The sequence below is a fragment of the Pteropus vampyrus genome, unplaced genomic scaffold, assembly GCF_000151845.1.
Source record: "Pteropus vampyrus isolate Shadow unplaced genomic scaffold, Pvam_2.0 Scaffold510, whole genome shotgun sequence".
In the NCBI taxonomy this organism is placed as follows: Eukaryota; Metazoa; Chordata; class Mammalia; order Chiroptera; family Pteropodidae; genus Pteropus; species Pteropus vampyrus.
Genome location: NW_011889291.1, coordinates 627,269 through 646,923, shown reverse-complemented (window position 1 = coordinate 646,923; position 19,655 = coordinate 627,269). Strand labels below are relative to the sequence as shown.

Here is a 19,655-nt window from a genome sequence, read left to right as displayed (position 1 = left end):
TACCCGGCTGCCTTCTACTTCTAAATTGCAACAATCCAAATCTCCTTTCTAATGACTCATTTGTTCTGAGTAAAAACTGTATCAAGCCAGGTTTCTCCAACTCTCACTTATTAAAAATCCCCTGCACACAAGCCACAGGCAAACCTGAGAGCACACTGGCAACACAGACCTTTGTCCCTTCATTCCTTACTCACGGTGAGGACTACATCCTCCCATCATCTACAACAAGTCATCCCATGAAGAAGAATAGTTTATTCATCAGGAATCTCTCTTTCCAGTTGACAGCTGATGTCTATCCTGGTAAGGTGCTTGCTTGCACTATACTATCCTCATATTATTCATTACTATAGACCAGCAATGAAAGGTTTAAACCCGAATCCTTAATGACTTCCCATTCCAGGAAGTGTATGTATATAATATTTCCACAGGTGGGATCGAAGAGCCCGCCAAACCCAAAAAACTGCAGAAACACTGCAGGTTTCTCAGGGCATACTCAACAGCCTTCCTGGGAAGGGGGGACTGACACTAGTGCTAGAGGCAATTCTTAAAGGCAGAATCACAGTGTATTAAGAGCCAGGCTCTGGAGCAAGACAGCCTGGGCCCGTATCCCACCATTATTAGCCATGTGACCTTAAGCAAGTCACTCTCTGGGCCTGTTTCTGATGAAATGGGGGATAACAGTACCTACACATCATGTGGTTCTTGCAAGGGCTAAATGAAGTAACACATTGTTATTATTATTATTATTATCATCATTGTTTTTCTGTTAAGAGGTTGAAAGGGCTATAAGACTTGAATGATTAGGACATGAAAATTTGCATTATATAAATGCTAAATCGATGCCTCTGCTCACAACTCCAGAGTCATCAGCAGATGATCAAGAACTCATCAGTCCAGCATTCCAGGGGAGACAAGAACTTCATCGAAAACTCCAAAGAAACTAATCCTTTATACTTGGAGACCATTTTATAAAGTGTGTAAAATATAATCACAGATATCTACATGATACTTGGTAGTGCTGGAGACAGTAAGAAAGCTTTAAAATTTTATTGAACAATTATTGGGGATGATTCGGAAACAGGACATCTCAAGAGTTTAGAGATCAAGAGAATGAACACCTACCTATCTATTATCAAGTCTAGCTTATGAAATGTAAACTTAAGATTCTACTAATGTTTAGGGCAATTCGAAGACATTTGATTCTTTAGAAAAGTGTAAAGGGAGAATCGTTTATTAAAAATGTGTCTGCTGCCTAAAGGTCACTAGAGACCCAACAGCCAGCAAAGTGTAAGCAGGAAGGCAACACTAGTCTTACCGTTTATTCTGCCCATGTTCATCCCAGATCCAAAACGACCCATGTTTTCCATACCACCACCAAAGGGTCCCTCCATGCCTGAAAGAAAATTCGCATTTCAGCACCATCCTAAGAAGACTGCTTAGACTGATCAAGAAAAGTATACTGTTTTCACAAGTTTCCCCTTGGGCATATTCTATTTCCTGCCAGAAACTTACCAAGTTTGAGGACTTAGGGGGAAAAAATGCTAGTGCTCTTGCTTAAAAATCAGCATCCTCCAGATGCTGATCTGACCCAACCACCTCCATGAATAGATAAGCAAAGAGAGGCCCAGAGAGATGGAGTGATTTGCCCAAGGTCACAGAGCTAGTTAGTGAGAAAGCCAGAATCAAAAGCCAAGACACCCACTGGAAGGACTGATAGGTGGAAGTAATTTCGAGACAAACTTTTTGGAAACCAAAGTGAGAATTTCATGCAGGGCTTGAGAGAAAGAGGAAGAAAGAGAAAACTGTACCTAAAAGTGCTTACAATTGTACTTCATTTTAAATTTCTTACCTCCCATTTTATTTATTCCAAATCCTATGCCTTCCATTCCCATTCCTTAAAAAGAAAAAGTCAATGCAAACTAAAATTATGTCAAAGCAATAACGTTTGAACTTAAACACAAGAAATTCCAAACCAGCAAATGAACAAAAAATATCCGATTACATATTTTAATTGTCAAGAAAAAAAAAAGGAAGGGCTCTACCATTTCAACGGCAGAACTATCACATTCCGAGAAAGCTATTTAAGCCCTTAGTAATGACCATGTGATTCGAAATTCTTTAAGGTCCACACAGTTTTATTAAATTACCAAGGAAGACAGTTTTAATTATGAAATATAATTATAAGGTACAGACTAGGAAGTATTCACTTTAAAAAAAAAAAAAAGCTCATTTTAGGGAACAGAAATAAATTTTAAAATCCCTTTGAAAGGTAGAATTCTCTAAGTAAAAAGCAGTTCCTAAAATCCTGAGGCTTCCCTCCCCCAACCCCAGCCTTTCCTTAGATGTCAGGCAGGATGGGTGTGGTGGTCAGATTGGCAGAGCCATTTGAGGTGATGGCCCAGGACGTTGAGGTCAGCCCCAGAGTTTCAAATGAGAGATAGACTGATAGTAGTAGGGCAGAAGAGCATCCATCTTGCAATTCAAAGAATTTCAAGAAAGACTTAAGTCTAAAGTCATGAAAATGAAATACTTAATAGAAAAAAAAAAATGCTTCACTGCACAGAAATGAAAATGCTAAACAGCAAAGTTTATTCTACATGTTAAAGCTTTCATTCATTAGCTGTTTGTCTTCTTGAACAAAGACAATACTGAGCATCACTTGTCCTGTGGCCTAAGACAGCTATGCTGTCATGCAATGAGGGTCCTTCCATACCTTTTTGCATCCATCAATGCCCCTACCTCTAGATGCCATGTCAACACCAGCCCTGAGTCCAAAGGCGTCTGGGTAACAGACTGTGGTCCCATGTTCAGGCAACCTACAGTCTCTGTCACTAACTGATAGTGTGACCTTGAGCAAGACCAACTCTCTGGCTTGACTTTTATGGAATGGCTAAACTAGCTCAGCTCAGAAGGTCATGCAAGGATAAAATGCAAAGGTATAATGGTTTTAGAAAACAAAGGATTCAACTCAGGAAAAATACAAAAAACTGCCTTTATCAAAATGAATCAGAGATTAATAAGGAGGGAATTTCTTCCCAATCAAATCTTTATTCCATCTGAACTATTTGATTCCAATTATCCCAATAATTTTAATTATTATATAATTATAGTAATTTTTAACTTCTCCAGAAATGCCCAATCGAGGTACACTGTAATCCTCACCTGCGGGTCCTATGTTTCCCATGCCAATGCCTTTATTCAGGTGATTGGCATCAATAGGCTGTCCTCCTGGTCCTAACCCCATGCCAATACCACCAAGTCCATCTGAAAGGAAAAGAAAAAGTCAGAAGTATAGATTCCACTTACTTAGAATAAATTCTCAATAATAGAATAATAGCTGTCACACTCCATTCCCACCCACCTACCTCCACCTACAAACCGAGGATCCAATTCATAACTCAACAATGGTACATGTGAGAGCTCTCAAGGCATAACCCTTTATATACAATTACAGATTGGAGTTTGTGATATGTATAAATCAACAGGAACTATAAATCTATTCACTTGAAAGTTAGAGAACTATGAACAACCCACACAATAAAAACTGTGAGTATCTATTTGTTTCCCTAAATCATGAACTGAGAGATGTTTGATCAAAAAAAGCAATTCAAGACCTCAGGTAGCAAGCAACACAAATATGTTCACCCTTACCTCCCAATCTGCTGGCCCAAAGGACTTTTCTGGTGAAAAAACAATGTTATAAACTAGCCTACTAACACACTGGACATATACTGTTTTGGCTCTGCTGCAGGCAGTTTTATTAACAGTGAAGCTAGTAGATTCACAGAACCTATCTTCTACCTAGAAAGCTTCCTAAATCTGGGATAGATACCCAACCCACCCTCAACTCCATATTCCACAAACAAATAAATAGGGATGCAAGAATACAAAAAGGTCTCAAAATATCCAACAAAGCTTGAGATAGTGTTGAGACACTTGCAACACTCTGGGTGACCATGGTCTGAGGCTTCAACTAAGATCAGGCAGAGATGTTTTTAAATGGGAAAAAAGTTCTTAAAAAATCCTGAGAGCAATTTCCAGGTATTTAATCTGATTAACATCTCTCCATTTTTAAATTGCATAGATACAGCAGCAAGAGATCACCAAAGTTTCTGCTCCCCAAAGCACTGAAGACTTTCAAGTCAACCCTCTGAAATGTGCTTGGAGACCAAAAACCATGGATAATGGGCTCCCTGGGGTCCAGTGTATGCCACCAAGGTTACCAAGCAGCCCTCACCCGCCTCTCTCTTCCTACAGGCAAGAAAGTCAACAAGAGCCACCACTCTGAACCTGAATGATCAATGCGAGTGATCACACTGCTTAGACAAGGAAATGTGGTACTTCCCTAAATAATGTTAACTCGCAACAGATAAGCCATCTTCTATTCTTGAAGCCACTTACCTTCCCCTCAAAATCTGTCTCTTTTATGCTTCTATAAATCCTAAACTGCAAAAGCACTCGAGAGTTAGTTTTCTGGTCTGAAAGCTGGGCCCAAGACTTATTAAGTCACTGTTCCAGACCAGAGGCACTGGCTAGCCCTCCAAACAGCCCCACCCCAACTGCCTCAACTGATGAGAAGTCCTCTCCAGCAGAACAAAGAAGCCCCAGCTCCACTCCCACCCCCTTTCTACAGGCTGGCCCAGGCTGGCCCAGGCTGGCCCAGGCTGGCCCAGGCTGGCCCAGCCTGCACTGCTGATTTCCTCTCACTCCCACCAGGCCCTCACGCCCACTGTTGTCTATGCTCAGGCTCAGCTCACCCATATGGGATTGTCAGATGAAGTGCCTAGGACACTTCACTAATATGCACTGTTTCCATCTACGTGGTGACCAATCAGCTAGCCTTCTCTGTTGCAGAACAGATTTTCACCTGGATATTACAAATAACCCTTAATAAAAATTTTGATTGCTGTACTTCACAAACCATAAGATTCACCCACTTAAAGTATACAGCTAAGTGATTTTTAGTATATGCGGAGTTATGCAACCATCTAATTCCAGAACATTTTCGTCATCCCCAAAAGAAACCCCATCCCCATTAGAAGTCACTCTCCACTTACCCCTCTCCCCAGCCCCTGGCAACTACTTTCTGTCTACAGATTCACCTGTTCTGGATGTTTCCTATAGATGGAATGAAGGCTCATCCACACTGTAACATGCATCAGTACTTCATTCCTTTTCACAGCTGAGTAATATTCCATTGTATGGAATTACCACACTGTATTTATCCACTCATCAGCTGAAATCATGTTGCTATGACTATCCTGAGTTTCTATATGAATGCCAGTTTTTAATTTTCTCGGCGTGCATCTGGGAGTGGAACTGCTAGGCCATATGGTGATTACCAATCTCTTCTGGATCTAAGTACAGCCTAACTTTAATTCCCTTTGCAGTTCTGGGTTCTTCCTTCCCCAGGACACTTTCAAAATGCCCAGCCTGCCTCACTACAAGGTAATCCTAACAATTCTTGCTAATTGTGGTAATCTCTACACTCATTTTTCACCCTGAAAAATCTATGGGCAGGGGGTACTTTTTGAACCTTTTCCTTAGGAACAGTCAAGAAAACTGCAGAATACCATGGCACAGGTTCAAGGGTAATTGTAGTTTTCTGGTTAGTATAATGAATTCAAAATCTCAGCTGTAATAATTGAGACACTTACGAGGAAGTTGTTGTGGACGCTCAGGAGGGAAAAAATCTCCCTTTGGTAAAGCCCTCTCATCCTGAAAGAGAAAGTGAATAAATCTCAGTATTCCTGACAGCAGTAGAAAAGATGGAACAATTCCCAACAAAAGACTGGTCTTATATAGTATAATACACTCTCACCATGGAATACCAAGCAAGTATCAAAAGAAATGTGGGAGAGTTCTTGCTATTTTTTGTGTGAAGTGGGTGGGAAGGATTAAAATACACACTGATGTGTCCACTGTTGGGTAGGGATGGAGCCTGGGCATGATGCAAGAGCAAGAGTGTCACACTGTCTTTTTCATGCTTTTTGACTTTTAAGTCAGGTGAAGCAATTATTTATTTAAAAACAATATTTCAAGTAACTAAAAAATTCCTTTATCGTTCTATTTTCTTCCTGTGAGTGCTAACTGGATTGCCCTCAGCACATCCCAGTAATACTTATATTAACTATCATTATCTTTGGTACAGCCACAGCAGGGCTACTGTTTATACAGAAGTGCTTCAGCAGAATTTGAAAGGCTGTCTGAACCACACTTAATTAGATTCACAACAGATAAAATGCTAACTAAACATATTGAAAATTGGAAACTCATAACTATTCTTTGAAACTGATCACTTGCTCAAGCAGGATACTCAACTGACCTCCTGACCATGCCAATCAGCCAACCATACAAAGAAAAATATATCGGAAGCAAGAGCTGCATGAGCAAAAAGTTACTTGTCATAAATTTGCTCTTGCTCAACATACTGCACTCTCAGACTTATCCATGAATAATAGCAATGTGTACGCTCTTAAAAATCCCACGTTTTGGACACGGTTCCATAGTGTAGCGGTTAGCACATATGCTTTACACACAGAGGTCCTGTGTTCGCACCCCAGTGGAGCCACACAGTCCATGGTCTACGGCCATGCCACCCTGAACAAGCCCGATGTCTGATCTTGGAAGCTAAGCAGGGTCGGGCCTGGTTAGTACTTGGATGGGAGACCATCTAGGAAGACCAGGTGCTGTAGGCATAAATAAAAAAAAATTTTTTTTTAAATCCTATGTTTTTCCTGGACTTGAGTATATTTTGGAGAAAGAGATCCTATTAACTTACCATTTTCACGTGCATTGGTCTATCAAATAGCAGCTGGCCATTAAACATAGCTGATATTACAATTAAGGCTATTTCTTACAATTCTAAAAACACACATAGAAAAGAAATACATTTTAAGAGAAAAATAATCCAACTGCTACCAGTCCCTCTAAGCAGTGAATTTATGAGCAATCCTGATTCCTCATTACACTTTCAACTATTTGTTCCCAGAGTCAGCATAAAAGAAGCGATGAATAAAGCTCAAAGTGGGAAAAAAGTAAATCTCAGTTTATTCCTTTAGGTATGGAGATTCATTCATACAACTGTATGCTTTTCGCCAAACCATCCTCTTAAGCACAGGCATGTTTTCTGTACATGTCCAATGGACCAGGTATCCTACTATTTCTGAAGTATCATGTTTCCTGCATAATACTTAGTGACAGTCTCGCCTGAGTTTAGTGACTGTGTTCTTGTGTGGTATTCTCCACTGTGATTACAAAGATGTAACTACAGGGTAAGCAGCCTAGTCAGAAAGTATTTCTTCTAGAATGATGTCAATCCACTGGAAAAATAAGTCTTCATATAAAGACTTATATGAAGTGACAACCAAATTTCTCTTCAGTGGAACTTTCTTCAGACATCTTCCTTCAAACTAGACGCCTCTGAAAACACTGGAAAAGACCACTCATGGAAACATGCCTATTTACTAACCAGCCCTTCTATCTACACAGGATGGAATTAATTCCATCCCAGAGAATTTTCAAATCCCACAGTAATGTATTCCCTTCTAGTCACTCAAGAAATAGTAAAACACAAAGTTATACTTCCCCACACAAACCTATATTACTAATTTGGCATTTAGGCCAAATCATTCACCAAAAGTTGAAGCCCAATAAAAGGATACATATGGCTTGTACAGCTTCAATGGACTGTTCAAAAGTAACAGTGCCTATTCCTCGACTTTTTCCATCTTTATCCTCAAGAATGTCTGCTCGGACCACCACACCAGCCATACTAAAAACTTCCTTCAGTTTCTTCCAGCCAACTTTATAATCCAGCTAATCAAGAGAAAGCAGAGGAAAATCTTGATGTAGACATCTTAAGAAAAACAACATTTTTATTACATGAACACAATATGCTTTGGAAAATAATGTCAAAAAACTTATCGACTGCAGTGGAATTTTTCAAATAGGATTATGAAGCCTGGCCATAACTGCTATTTACTGCCTCTTTTTCTGAAAAGAACAGCTGAAGTTATCTCATACATTTCAAATTAATGCTTATATTTGAACACTGAAAAAAAAAAAAACTGTTTCCCAGCTAATGATCATCATCATCGTCTCCAACCCACTTTCTTTTAAAAATATTTTCCTTTGCAAACGACAAAGGCATTACCCTTCATCCTAGACACAAGTATACAATCTCTGCTCACTTTTTTCCTCTGCACCAAAATAAACCCACCAAGAAAGGAGACTCAGCTGCCACTTTTATAAACACCAGCAAAACTCAATAAACACGGCCCCAATGGAACCAGTCAAGCCTGTGACTTATAACTGCAGTGATCATTAGGGAACAGAGCCCAACCCCAAGGCTGTTTTTTTTTTTTTTTTAACAGAGCAAAATAACATAACCCTCTCTAGTTTTTCTTCACAAACATGAGTGCTTTTATAACACACAGACAAGATTATTTCATAAAGTTCTGATTTTCTACTTCAGACGCTGTTTCATTTACTTACATTTGCTACAAATACCGTGCTTCCAAGTCTTCCAGCCTGTAATGCATGGATAATCTCATTTGGGATGTTAGGATTATTTAGGATACTGGGTGGGATATTAATCATTCCTGGGCCACCTGGTCCCATACCCATCCCACCAGTCGTAGCCATCACCTTTTGCATTGCTCTCCTGGCATGTTCACCATCAGGATCCTAAAACAAGCACAAAAGCGTTACATTTAACTGACTCAGTGACAACTAAAACCATGCTCACGTAGTAAGTGACGCTCCCCAAACTCGAGACTCTGAGAGGTTGTTTGGAAAGCATTTCTCAAAATCTATAACAACAAATTCAAATGAACTAAATCACCAGGCCAGGAAGAATCCCAGCCAAAGGAACGAGGAAGAAAGGGTATCAAATTCAGCTCTCAACTGAACTAATTTAAAAAGGGGGGCGGGGGATAAAAAATAAACAAGGGGTGGGGGGTGACACTGTTAGTTGACACGGAACTTCCAGATTGGAATAAGATCTTCGCAGGCTTGGTATAGTTAAATCTTACTAGTTCAATGGTGTCTGTAATTCCTGCAAACCCCATCACTGATTTTTTCCAAAAGTTTGAAAACACAGTTCTAGATCACCAAGGTACTCCGTTCTTCATGTTATTCAGACATCTGACGCCTGTGTGACATCTGGACAGGTCTGTGAAGCTCTGGTATTGACACTATTGTTAACTTCTCTGCCCTTTCTTGTATCACCTTCAACACACGTGAGATCTTAAATCCTACCACGCTTTCCTCTGAGCTCTGAATATACTAATCCTTCTCCAAGTAGAATAGGTAAAAATAAGTCATGGAGGGACTAAACCAACCAAAAAAACTCCCTCTTCTTTGAAGGGGAGAAGGTAATCAAGGTTTGGATTAGATATAAAAGAAAAAAAAAGGTGGGTCAAGAATAGGGGTCAAACTGGATGAAAACGTAGGTATAGAACCCTTTGAAAAACCAACAGAAAACCACAGGCTCAATTTGAGTGCTCCTGAGAAACATGAGGCAGGCTGGTCTAAGAACAGAGCACAGATGTTAGGAAAGCAAGCCACAGTCGCTCAGAATGTGTTCAGTCACTAATTCAAAGTTCCTAAAAAAGTGACTACTGACGCCTGTGACTGACCCTCTTTATTAAGAACAGGTTAGCCTGCTCTGTAAAATGTAGTCCAGGACTATTTTTGTCTTTTCCTAACTCCAAACAGAACAACTTGACAATTACAAATAATATCCACAGTGTTTCAAGAGCTTACTTCTTTGACTTTCAGTGGTCTTCCACTCAGACTATGCTTGTTAAGAACTTCGGCAGCTTTTTTCATGCTCTCTTCCATCTTGAATTCAACAACGCTATGAAGAGTCAAAAGGAAATGAGTGAAACCAGTCCTACAACTCAGAAGACTCAATTGCCAATAAGTAACTAGACAATACTTACGCACATCCCTTTGATAGAAGCCACAGACCAATCAGAAGAGCAAAGAAACAGGAAAAAAAGAAAAGAAAAAATAGTAAATATCAGTGATGGTTACAAAATAAAAATGATTTATGTAACAAAATTTTTTAAAAATCAACTCCTCTAAGGGGAAACTGACAGAAGTGTTTTGCCTAATCTTCCTTATTGAAAACTGGGCTCCTTTTTATCTCCTTTCCCAGCACGTTACCAGCATTACACTATTGTTGAAGTTATAATAAGCAGACCTAAATTCAGGTTCTCCAAGAAATCACACAAACTTTAGATCTGCTTCCCTCTGTACTCAATCAAGTCCTTATCATACTCCTCCTAAATCCATCCCTTCCATAAATTAAGCTCATCCTTTTGATTATTCTAAGCCATTCTATTGCACGACAGACAATATTTTATTGTCTCTTTAAACTAGGCCAATTTTAAACGTTCAGATTTTAAATATTTGTTTTACAATTTACTGGCGCAAAGGCAACTTTTCGGAATCTTTGGTTCACACAACTTTCAAATTCAGCAAACAACCAAGAGTAACATTTTCTAGACAAGAACACACGTTTTACATTAATATACCACCGCTAAAATTCCATGCATAATTCACACACAGCCAATTCCTCTGTTAACAAAGAGACAATGCTGCTATTGGTCCCCAGTTATCCAAATTGGGCATCCAAACAGAATACCAAAAAGCTCTTTGGCCAGCCATTTGGAAAAGCGGGACTCCCTTTTGCAAATCCCCTCCCACCCCACTCAAATGTTTGGCAAAATCAAACATAGCTACTATAACATGAGCACTCACTGCCTTCCTGATTTCATTCGATTCCACGCCACCATACAGTTACATTTTTCAAGTAGTAAATCCACAGAAGAAATTCTCTCAGACACTTACCCTTGACTTTCCTTCAGCGTCCATTAAGAGCTCCACGTATGTTACCTCACCAACTACAAATCAGTTTCCAGACGACACATAAACCAAGGGAGAAAAGCCAAGAAAACAATGGGAATTTAGAACAATCATCAGCAACCTTGTATGGAGCCTCTGCCTTATAAGAAAGCCCAGAAACACTCCATATTCTCTAAACCACCGAACTAGGCATTACAGGTGTGCAGTAAAAGTAGGTGAAACTTGTTAACAACATGTCCTTGATTTTCCTCCCACCACAAACAAGCTATTTCCACAGATTTCCATATCAATTTCCCTGTCTGGACTCTCATTCATGACTAGAGGCAATCCAAATCCACAGGAAAGAAAGTCTGCTGATTCACTTTTTGGGGGAAGAAAAGTTTGATACATACGCTCTTACTGGTGAAAGTAGGTAAACAGCACACAAACTGAAATGCCAGTACGTTGAGCAAATGCTAAATCAAGGATGTGTACATGTATGTGCTCAAAGGCACACATCCAGTGTGGCGGCTACATGGGTGTGCAGCCTGTACCGTCGCATGGGGCCCTGCGTTCAGGAGGGCCACGTGCTTGGTTTAATGCTCTGTAGTCACCTTGAAATTCCTAATTTTTAAACACGGGGCCCTGCTTTTTCACTTTGCACTGGGCCCCACAAATTCTTTAGCTGGTCCTACACACAGCACTGGGCTCCACAACTGTCAGAATAAGACATGTGAATATCTGATCACAAAACCTGAGTGCCAGTGCAGCATCTGGATTCTCTTCGGTGAATTAAGGCCTGCTTTATATTCTTGCTTTCTCCAACTCCCCATTACACGAAACACATAAATGCAAATTTAGAGCTCAGTTTGCATCTGAACAGTTAAACAGACTCACATAATTCTAATCTACCCAAAAGGGGAAAACACAAAGCATTTCAAAATATTCCCCAGATTTTCCTCTAGGTTTGGATTGCCAATTCATGACCGCCCAGACCAGATGTTAGAATCCATTGAGACAACCACCAAAATGGCTGCTGAACTTGAAGATGGCAAACAGAAAACAAAATCTAAAGTGTTAACTTGGAGAAAACATTCTCTAAACAGGCTCTCCAAAGCCAAGAAAGAGCTTTTGTTCTCAGAAAAAAATAATAAAATTTTTTTAAGGATTATTTTTATGATGGTAAAGCCTTCCCTGATGCAGTTTTCAAGTTTGGTTTAACAGTACCATGGGTAAAAATAACCCTGTTAATGGCCTCAACAAGTCCTGCCTATCTTAACTCCTTTGTTTAAAGGATATTATAATTATTATGAGGATTTTAAAATTAGTATTTCAAGGAAAGATTTAAATGTAAAGTAATTTTTAAATTTAATAATTTGAAAGTCACATTTATTAGTAATTTGTTTGCACAGCAGTTGAAAGTAAGAAGGCAAGTGTTCAAAGTTTAAGTCTACAGCCTTGCATCCCTTATCCCTTCCTGAAATGTTAACCAACTGGCACTTTGCACACAACAGGAAGGATAGAGAATCAGTGTAAAGAGATGAAGACAGGAAATAAGAAGGTCTGGTACAGTTTAACTTGTGGAGTATGCACTCCTGTGGGACGAACTGAAAAATGATCACAGGCAAGGGACAGCCATACAAATTGGCTTTATTTTATCCGTACAAAAGTAAGGCAATTCCAAAAAGTTGTGGCTATTCAGGAAGCCATGTTAGGAGCCATTTAGTTCAACAGCAGCAGCCATTTGAGGACCAAGAGCCCTTGTTTCCACTTTGATGAAAATGCCAAGTAGTGTCAAGACATTAAAGAGAGACCCCAAGCTTATTTCCTGGAGCTGTGACTACTACCTAATAATCTTAAAAATAATCTTAAAATAATCACACTATCTCAAGGACAGCTGAAACTATGTTGTCTAAATTCAAATACTGTTGCATCTGGACAGTTTCTAGTTTGTGCTCATAGAGACACTTCATCAAAAAGCTGTCACTGCAACCTAGAAACCAAGTTAAGTCCCAACCAAACTTTTTTCCATGGTTATAACCATTTTAACAAAAAGCCAGATTTAGAAATAAGGATTTTTCACTATTAATTACCTTCTAGTGGTGACACACACCCAACTTCAATCCTTTGCACCAAAAATTTGCTTAAAATATCCACCTCCCCCCCCCATGGTAGTTTAGTAAAACAAACAAACAAAAAAAAAATCACATTAAACTAACCCTCCATCGTCTTAGGTTAGCTATATGTTGTTGGGCGGTCACTGTGGTTCTAGCATGACCCAAAGATCATCAATAATAACCATGCTCCTTATATATTCATAACATTCCGATCTCTACCCTGAGAGAACACGTCAATTCAGAGATGTAGGCAAATCAGTGCCATAAGATCTGCAATAGTTGCTAAGTTATACTCCCCTACAGGAAGATAACGATGAAGCCTTTAAACAATCACTTCTCTTTTAGTTCTAAATATTAAAGAACTCTTTAGCAGAGTTACTACAACTATTAACAACACCTGGAAGGCAAATCTGCCAATGGTGCAGAGTCTGGTCATATTCAATGAAATGAAGTTTAAAAGAGCCAATCAACCAGACCAGATCACGGTCAGGACTGAAAGGCTGAATTCACAAATTGGCAGGAGCAAGTGTCACAGAAATGGAATTCATAGGTATCAATGAAAATAACTGCTGCTCCTCTTCTCTTCTGAATACGGATAGAATCCCAAGAGGAGGCTGCTGCGACCAACTCTACTGCAGCTTAAACATCAAAGTATCTACGTGAAAAAACTAAGACTTTCAAAAATCTAATGCCCAATATTTTCACCTACCTTTATTTTAAAATGCTCCAAGAAATCATTTTTAAGCACCATTTAAGTGGATTATTAAAAATATTGCCTCAAGAATAGAACACATGAGGATAAGTAGATGAGCAACCCAAAATGAATTTAGAAAGTCATGGGGCTATTCTGATTTAATACTTCTGCATATATTTTTACTACAAAGAGTTATTTGTTTGCATTCTCATTTATAGCTCAAGTCTGAAATGGACAAAAAAAAAAAAAAAAATGGAGAGAGTACATAAGCCAAAGTTTTACTGAAGAGAACTCATGTGAAAAAGCCTATAATTTTAAAAGGGGGGAGGATTCACAAGCAGGACACGTTATTTTCACCTCATAATAAGGTAGCCGCTATAATGGAAGGCTGCACAGAATAAATGTAGAGTTGAATTTGGAAAGTTTAATATGTAGGCAACTCAAAACACGGCAAAATAATTATTCTACACAGTGACTACTTGATTTATGGACAAGTTAGAAAAGGATTGAACCCATTTGTGCTGACTCTGTGGCAACAGCAAAAGAGCACCACTTCTCTAACTAGACCAAAGACCACCAAGTAAACCAAGCAGGCTTACAATGTTGGTGTTTAACCCAAGTACCTACAGACATGAACGCTTTAGTGTAACAGGCCTTTCCAAAAGGCAAGCTGAATTTCAAACAAAGGAAAAAATCTGAAGAAGCCAAACAGACTGGGTGAGGATTTTGCTGAAATTGAAAGTAAAGTTCTGCTCCACAGATGCGCAATGAAGATTATCTCCCAGAATCACTGGAGATTTTCTACTGGACTATCAGTGCCTTCTGAGCCTTGGTTTTCTGTCAGTGGAAATTTGAAATTTACTTAAAAGTGATGCATTAAAAAAAAAAAAAAAAAGATTATTAAGTGCTTAAAGCACTTTGCTTACACAAGTTAAATTGACTGCTGCTAAACTTGGGATTGATGAGAGAGTAAACTACTCACTGACCTCCCCTTTTTCCACAAACTGCTCGGTGTTTACTCACTGCTGTGCAGCTCAGCCCTGCCTTGGTTGCAGCTGCCCCCACCTCGATGCTGCGGGCTCCCTGGTTAGGCGGCCAGAAGGACAATAAGCCCCCTGCCCAGCTTTCCTCATCCACACAGGTCTTCTCAGGAATGTAACACAGAACTAGGTTCAAACGCCCCCCCCCCCGCCCCAATCACGTTCTGCTCACAGAAATCTTACTTTTTCTCCCAGTCCTTATGGACAAACTCTTTAAGATGTGTATCTCAATAGTTAAGTAATGAAAATTAGGCAGCGGTGAGACTGTTAAGTCGCTTTCAAACATGGTTTGGCAATCTCCAAATTTCATATTACACTTACTCTCGATTTTTTTTTTCCAATCCAGCAATAGTTGGGTGTTCAGAGCAGCCATTCATTCCATGTAATACCTCCATTAAAAAATAAACACATTCAAAAGGAAAGACAATAGAAACCTTTCCCTTGTTCCACTGGGACACTTGGAGCAGGAAGGGGAAAACTCAAGGAAAGACAGCAATCAACTCTAAGGGCTGTGAAAACGATTTAAGGGCTGTGAAAACTAATCCAGGTCCCTAACTGATATGATGGAGGTTGGGGGGGGGGAGTAAAAAAGCAGCCTGCCTCAGACCACAACAAAGCTCTCAATGCATTGTTTCTCTTTAAAATCATCAGTGCAGATTTCCAGAAAGTGCCACCAAAAAGCTGGGCACCAAACAAGCTTTGGGATCCCATCTAGGGGAAAAATGACCAGTTCTCCTTAACATAGATAGTAGGATCTCCCAGAATGCTGTTTAATGCTAAAATTAAAGATGGAGACTATAAATATACACTTGGTATCCGAGGAGGAGGAAAAGATAGGGCAAGTAAGGCAATCTCAGGCATGATTAAGATTAGCCTTAGAAAAGCTGCCATCTTGCCATCTCAAAGCTACTACTTTAATTCTGAGAGGCAACAATTAGTGCTGCAATGACAAAACATTTTCAGATTTTTAAGGTGAAGACAACTAATTCTAGCTCCACTACTTTTCTGAAACAGGACGATTTCATTGGAGATTAACTCTTAAAATGCAATCTGATAAAGAATGGTTGGATTATGACAGCTCAAATCTCTTCTTTGTCCACTCTAGAGATTATCTTGAGACTCAAACTTTTAGCATGTAAGTGCTTATATATGCAATTTTTCCCTGCATATAACAAGAATTCAAAAAACAAAACTTATTTGCAACAGATTTCAAGTAAATATTTCAGATTTCAAATAACCATTAAACCTATTCTTGGTATACCAAGACGTGAATAAAAATATATCTTGAAAACCTCACAATGAAAAGAATAATATTTCTTAAAGACTCATGTAAACAGTAAATTTCTTTAAACTTCAAATACTGAATATAAGCATTTTTTTTTTTTTAAATGCCTACAGCACCTGGTATTCCAAGGTGGTCTCCTATCTAAGTACTAACCAGGCCCAAACCTGCTTAGCTTCCAAGATCAAAGGAGATCAGGGTGGCATGCTGTAGTGAATATAAGCATTACTGTAAAAATGATTACCTTTCTCTTAGGAATCCTTTTATCTACTATCCAATAGGCTATTAATTTAATTAAGCAGCAAAGTAATTAATGTACGAGGGAGCTCTAAACAAGAACATTTTGAGGTTTGTTAAAAATAACTGATTTACTGCACACCTGTAATTCTAAATTACACCACCAAAAATACACTGAAAGGGCTGAGCCAGGGCATTCATAGCAGTATGCCAGGGGAATATGAGAACCAGTTTGGAAGTATCCGAATAAACCACCAGGCTGGCTCCACACTTAATACAGTGCAAAATAGGAAATTGAGGTGAACTGCTTCTACATCCAGAAACGCCATGGCTGCTGCTGCTACCAGCTTTAAGGCTTCCAAAACTGAATTACTGAATGGTAAAGCAGTAAAAATGTCACCTATTTTATCCATCATGTCCCAAAACTGGTTCACACACTCCTAAAAATGAAAAAAATAATTTGGCCTGCAATCTCTTACAAAATTCTAACAGTTGCATTTTCAAAGCCACATTCCTGGTTCTTGGAACTACTATACCTTATTATCAATGGAAGTATCGATTCAGTGGTTCAACCAAATCACGAGAACACAAATTTGGGGGTTATTCCAAAACTAATTCGAATAAGACCCAACTGTACTGTACAGAAATTCTAAGCTTGTATTGAAGCAGCAGTCCCAAAAACCAAGAACACTGCATCTGGGATGCCACATGACACGCCCTTCAGACAAAAAGAAGAAACTTCACTCTTGCCCTAAGAGCATTGGCAGGAATGATTTGGCTGATCAAGCCAGGAAAACAAATCTCACACCAGAACGTTTTTCCATCCGTGTTATCTGGAGAAATACTACATGGGAGCAGCATACATTAACTGTACAGAGAGATTCACGGTGCCTAGTGCTTCTGGCATGTATGTCATGGTCGAATCAAGTGATGGGACAATGATGGCAGTGGGCCATTCATATTTTCAAAACCCAATGCTGGGAGCACCAGTACACATACCAAAATGGCCTATCCACGTGGCATCTGTCTGTCACTGAAATGTTAATCATTTGACAAATCAAACTCAAATCTCTTTTCATTATGAATGCTCCAGAAAACCAATACCTTTCAGTCCTTCAAAACGACTTCATTTAAGGATTTGAGTCTAGGTTTCCCTTGGAATTGGGGGTGAGGGGAGACCTCAAGACAAATTGTTCTCTGTCAATAGTTTTGTCTGAACCAGGGCTGAGCAATCTCTTTAGCCCTGAGTGCCACCAGCAGGGCCAAGAATCAGGAAAGGAAGGAAGACAGAAGCAGAACAAGAGTATGAAAAGAGAGGACACACCTGGTGTTCACAGAGGGGGGGGGGCGAGGCAGAGGACCATGGGGGTGACCAACCTCCCCGGACCTCCTGGTGGCAGCAGAGCTTCAGTTGCTTCCCCTGCCCTAGGCCTGAATTTGGACACCTGGGCTGTGACTAATGTGCGCCTGAAGGCACCGCAATACACAGCAAGTTACCTTAGTTTGAGCTCTCCAATTGCCAATCTAAGTGCTTTTCCCCAGAGGAGAAAAGCCTAACAGTTTAAACACAAGCTAATGTTTTATAATTTGGAATCTCAGCAGCACAAGTTCCAGCTACCAAATTTTGATCCCAGGAAGACATCCACAAAATTTAAACAAACTACCTTCCCGCCAGAATTAAAAAGATAAAAAAGAGCGAGAGAAAAGAAAAAACCTCTCTCACCTAATATGAAAAAATTTTTAAATGTCCTTAACACAAAGAGGCTCCCTTCAAGCTTAACTGAAGCCGTATTAACCATATTAAGCCAGTAAAATCATTTGTAGGCCAGGGGACCATACAAAACCACTCTTTTTGACACACAGGTGCATGAACACAAAAAAAAGTAGGGTAGGTTGGGGGCTTAACTCTCAAGCTTGGACAGAACACATGCTCTACCCGAACAGCTTCCAATAACAAAAAATAACCAAGGAATTAGCCACAGAAAAGATGACACACCAACCTGTTTACCCTACTCAACCACCAGTACCATTACCTTTTTCTTTAACCAGGTCTTTAAGTGACTGCCATTTCACATCAAAAGGTATGTTTGTAATGAAGGCTCTGTATCTTTTGGTTGGATTGGCATATGGCTCAAAGCGATTGCCTCCTCTTTTTATGTTTTTCTCCTTCCTCTTCTCATTCTGAGTAGGTCGTTCTCCTTCACTGAATTCGAAAGATGGGGGGAAAAAAAGAGGGATCCATACGTTAGCACAATACGAAAGACAATATCTGATTTGCCAGGTTTACAATTTCACAGTTACATGTAACACAAGACTAATATTGATTTTGATGAGACATTCAAACTAAAATGTTCCACAGAGCAGAAAGTTGCAGCAATGCAGTCCTTAAACCCAACTATCATGAAACCATTCCCAAGAAAAGCACTCTCCTAGGCCTTTACACACTCCTATGGGGCTAGAAATGGGAATGAGAGGCCAAGTCCTGCCTGAGGTGCTTTAATTACAAGACAGTAACAAGAAAAGACAAGATTTACAAGACTTCATGGAACAGAAATGGTTGGACCTACAGAAAAGTTTGGCAGTTACTAAAAAAGTTAAAATATATTACCATACGACCCAGCAATTACATTCTTAGGTATGTACTCCCAAAGAACTGAAAGCAAAGACTCAGGTACGTGTACACCAATAGCAATATTACTCGTAATAGCCAAAGGGTGGAAACAACGCAAGTGTCCACCAACAGATGGGTGGAATAAACGAAATGTGGTACACATACACAAGATTATTCAAGAATGAAGTGCCGATACATGCATATCACAAATGAATTTTGAAAATATTGTGCTAAGTGAAATAAGCCAAAGAAAAAAATAGAAATTAACAAGTGCTGGGGGGAGAGGCGGAGGAATGGAGAGTTATTGTTTAATGAGTAGTCTGTTTGGATAAAAAAAAAAAAAAAAGCTCTGGAAATAGAGAAGTGGCATAATGCACAACATTGTAATAAAAGTCACTAAATTGTACTTAAAATGGTTTAAATGGCAACTCAACATATATTTTACAATAAAAAAATTTTTAAAGGAAATAAACCATTCTTCATATAACCCTACTAACTTTGAAGCAGGGAAAAACTCAATTCTGAGCAAGCCTGGCAAGCAAATGACCCCACCTTTGGCAAAGAAAGGTGGATACTTTATTGGTATGGCCTTTCTTGCAATGCGTTTTACTTTGGTGTTAGATGCTTCCATACAGTAACATTTCATTTCTAAGTTCTATAGACAAATTCGGCTTAGACTGGGACAAGAAAAAAGCTTAACAAGAAACACAAACTTTGAAAGCACAGAATCAGACATCAGGCTAGAAACCTAGGCTGTAGCCCGGGGCCAATCGGCCAATGTGTACACAGCAAGGGCAGCACCCACGCACTGGCCAAGTGA

General features: G+C 39.4%; 1 protein-coding gene and 1 pseudogene across 12 annotated transcripts in view; one reads left to right on the top strand and one right to left on the bottom strand.

Annotated features, from left to right (window-relative positions):
- HNRNPM (heterogeneous nuclear ribonucleoprotein M) overlaps positions 1-19,655 on the bottom strand; it is a 37,686-nt gene that overhangs the window by 10,967 nt on the left and 7,064 nt on the right. For 4 of the 12 annotated variants that reach the window (XM_011383300.1, XM_011383296.2, XM_011383301.2 and 1 more), the window contains exons 2-13: positions 18,258-18,427; positions 10,861-10,913; positions 9,948-9,955; positions 9,769-9,862; positions 8,650-8,688; positions 8,497-8,532; positions 7,665-7,818; positions 6,782-6,831; positions 5,658-5,718; positions 3,163-3,264; positions 1,850-1,894; positions 1,316-1,393 (exon numbers count right to left, since the gene is read on the bottom strand). In XM_011383300.1, the coding sequence (XP_011381602.1) occupies positions 1,316-1,393; positions 1,850-1,894; positions 3,163-3,264; positions 5,658-5,718; positions 6,782-6,831; positions 7,665-7,818; positions 8,497-8,532; positions 8,650-8,688; positions 9,769-9,862; positions 9,948-9,955; positions 10,861-10,913; positions 18,258-18,427 (890 nt within the window). Of the gene's footprint in view, positions 1-1,315; positions 1,394-1,849; positions 1,895-3,162; positions 3,265-5,657; positions 5,719-6,781; positions 6,832-7,664; positions 7,819-8,496; positions 8,689-9,768; positions 9,863-9,947; positions 9,956-10,860; positions 10,914-18,257; positions 18,428-19,655 lie in introns of all 12 variants that reach the window. The other 8 variants (XM_011383295.1, XM_011383292.2, XM_011383298.2 and 5 more) reach the window with 3 other exon arrangements.
- On the top strand, positions 6,583-6,698 carry LOC111732987 (annotated as a pseudogene).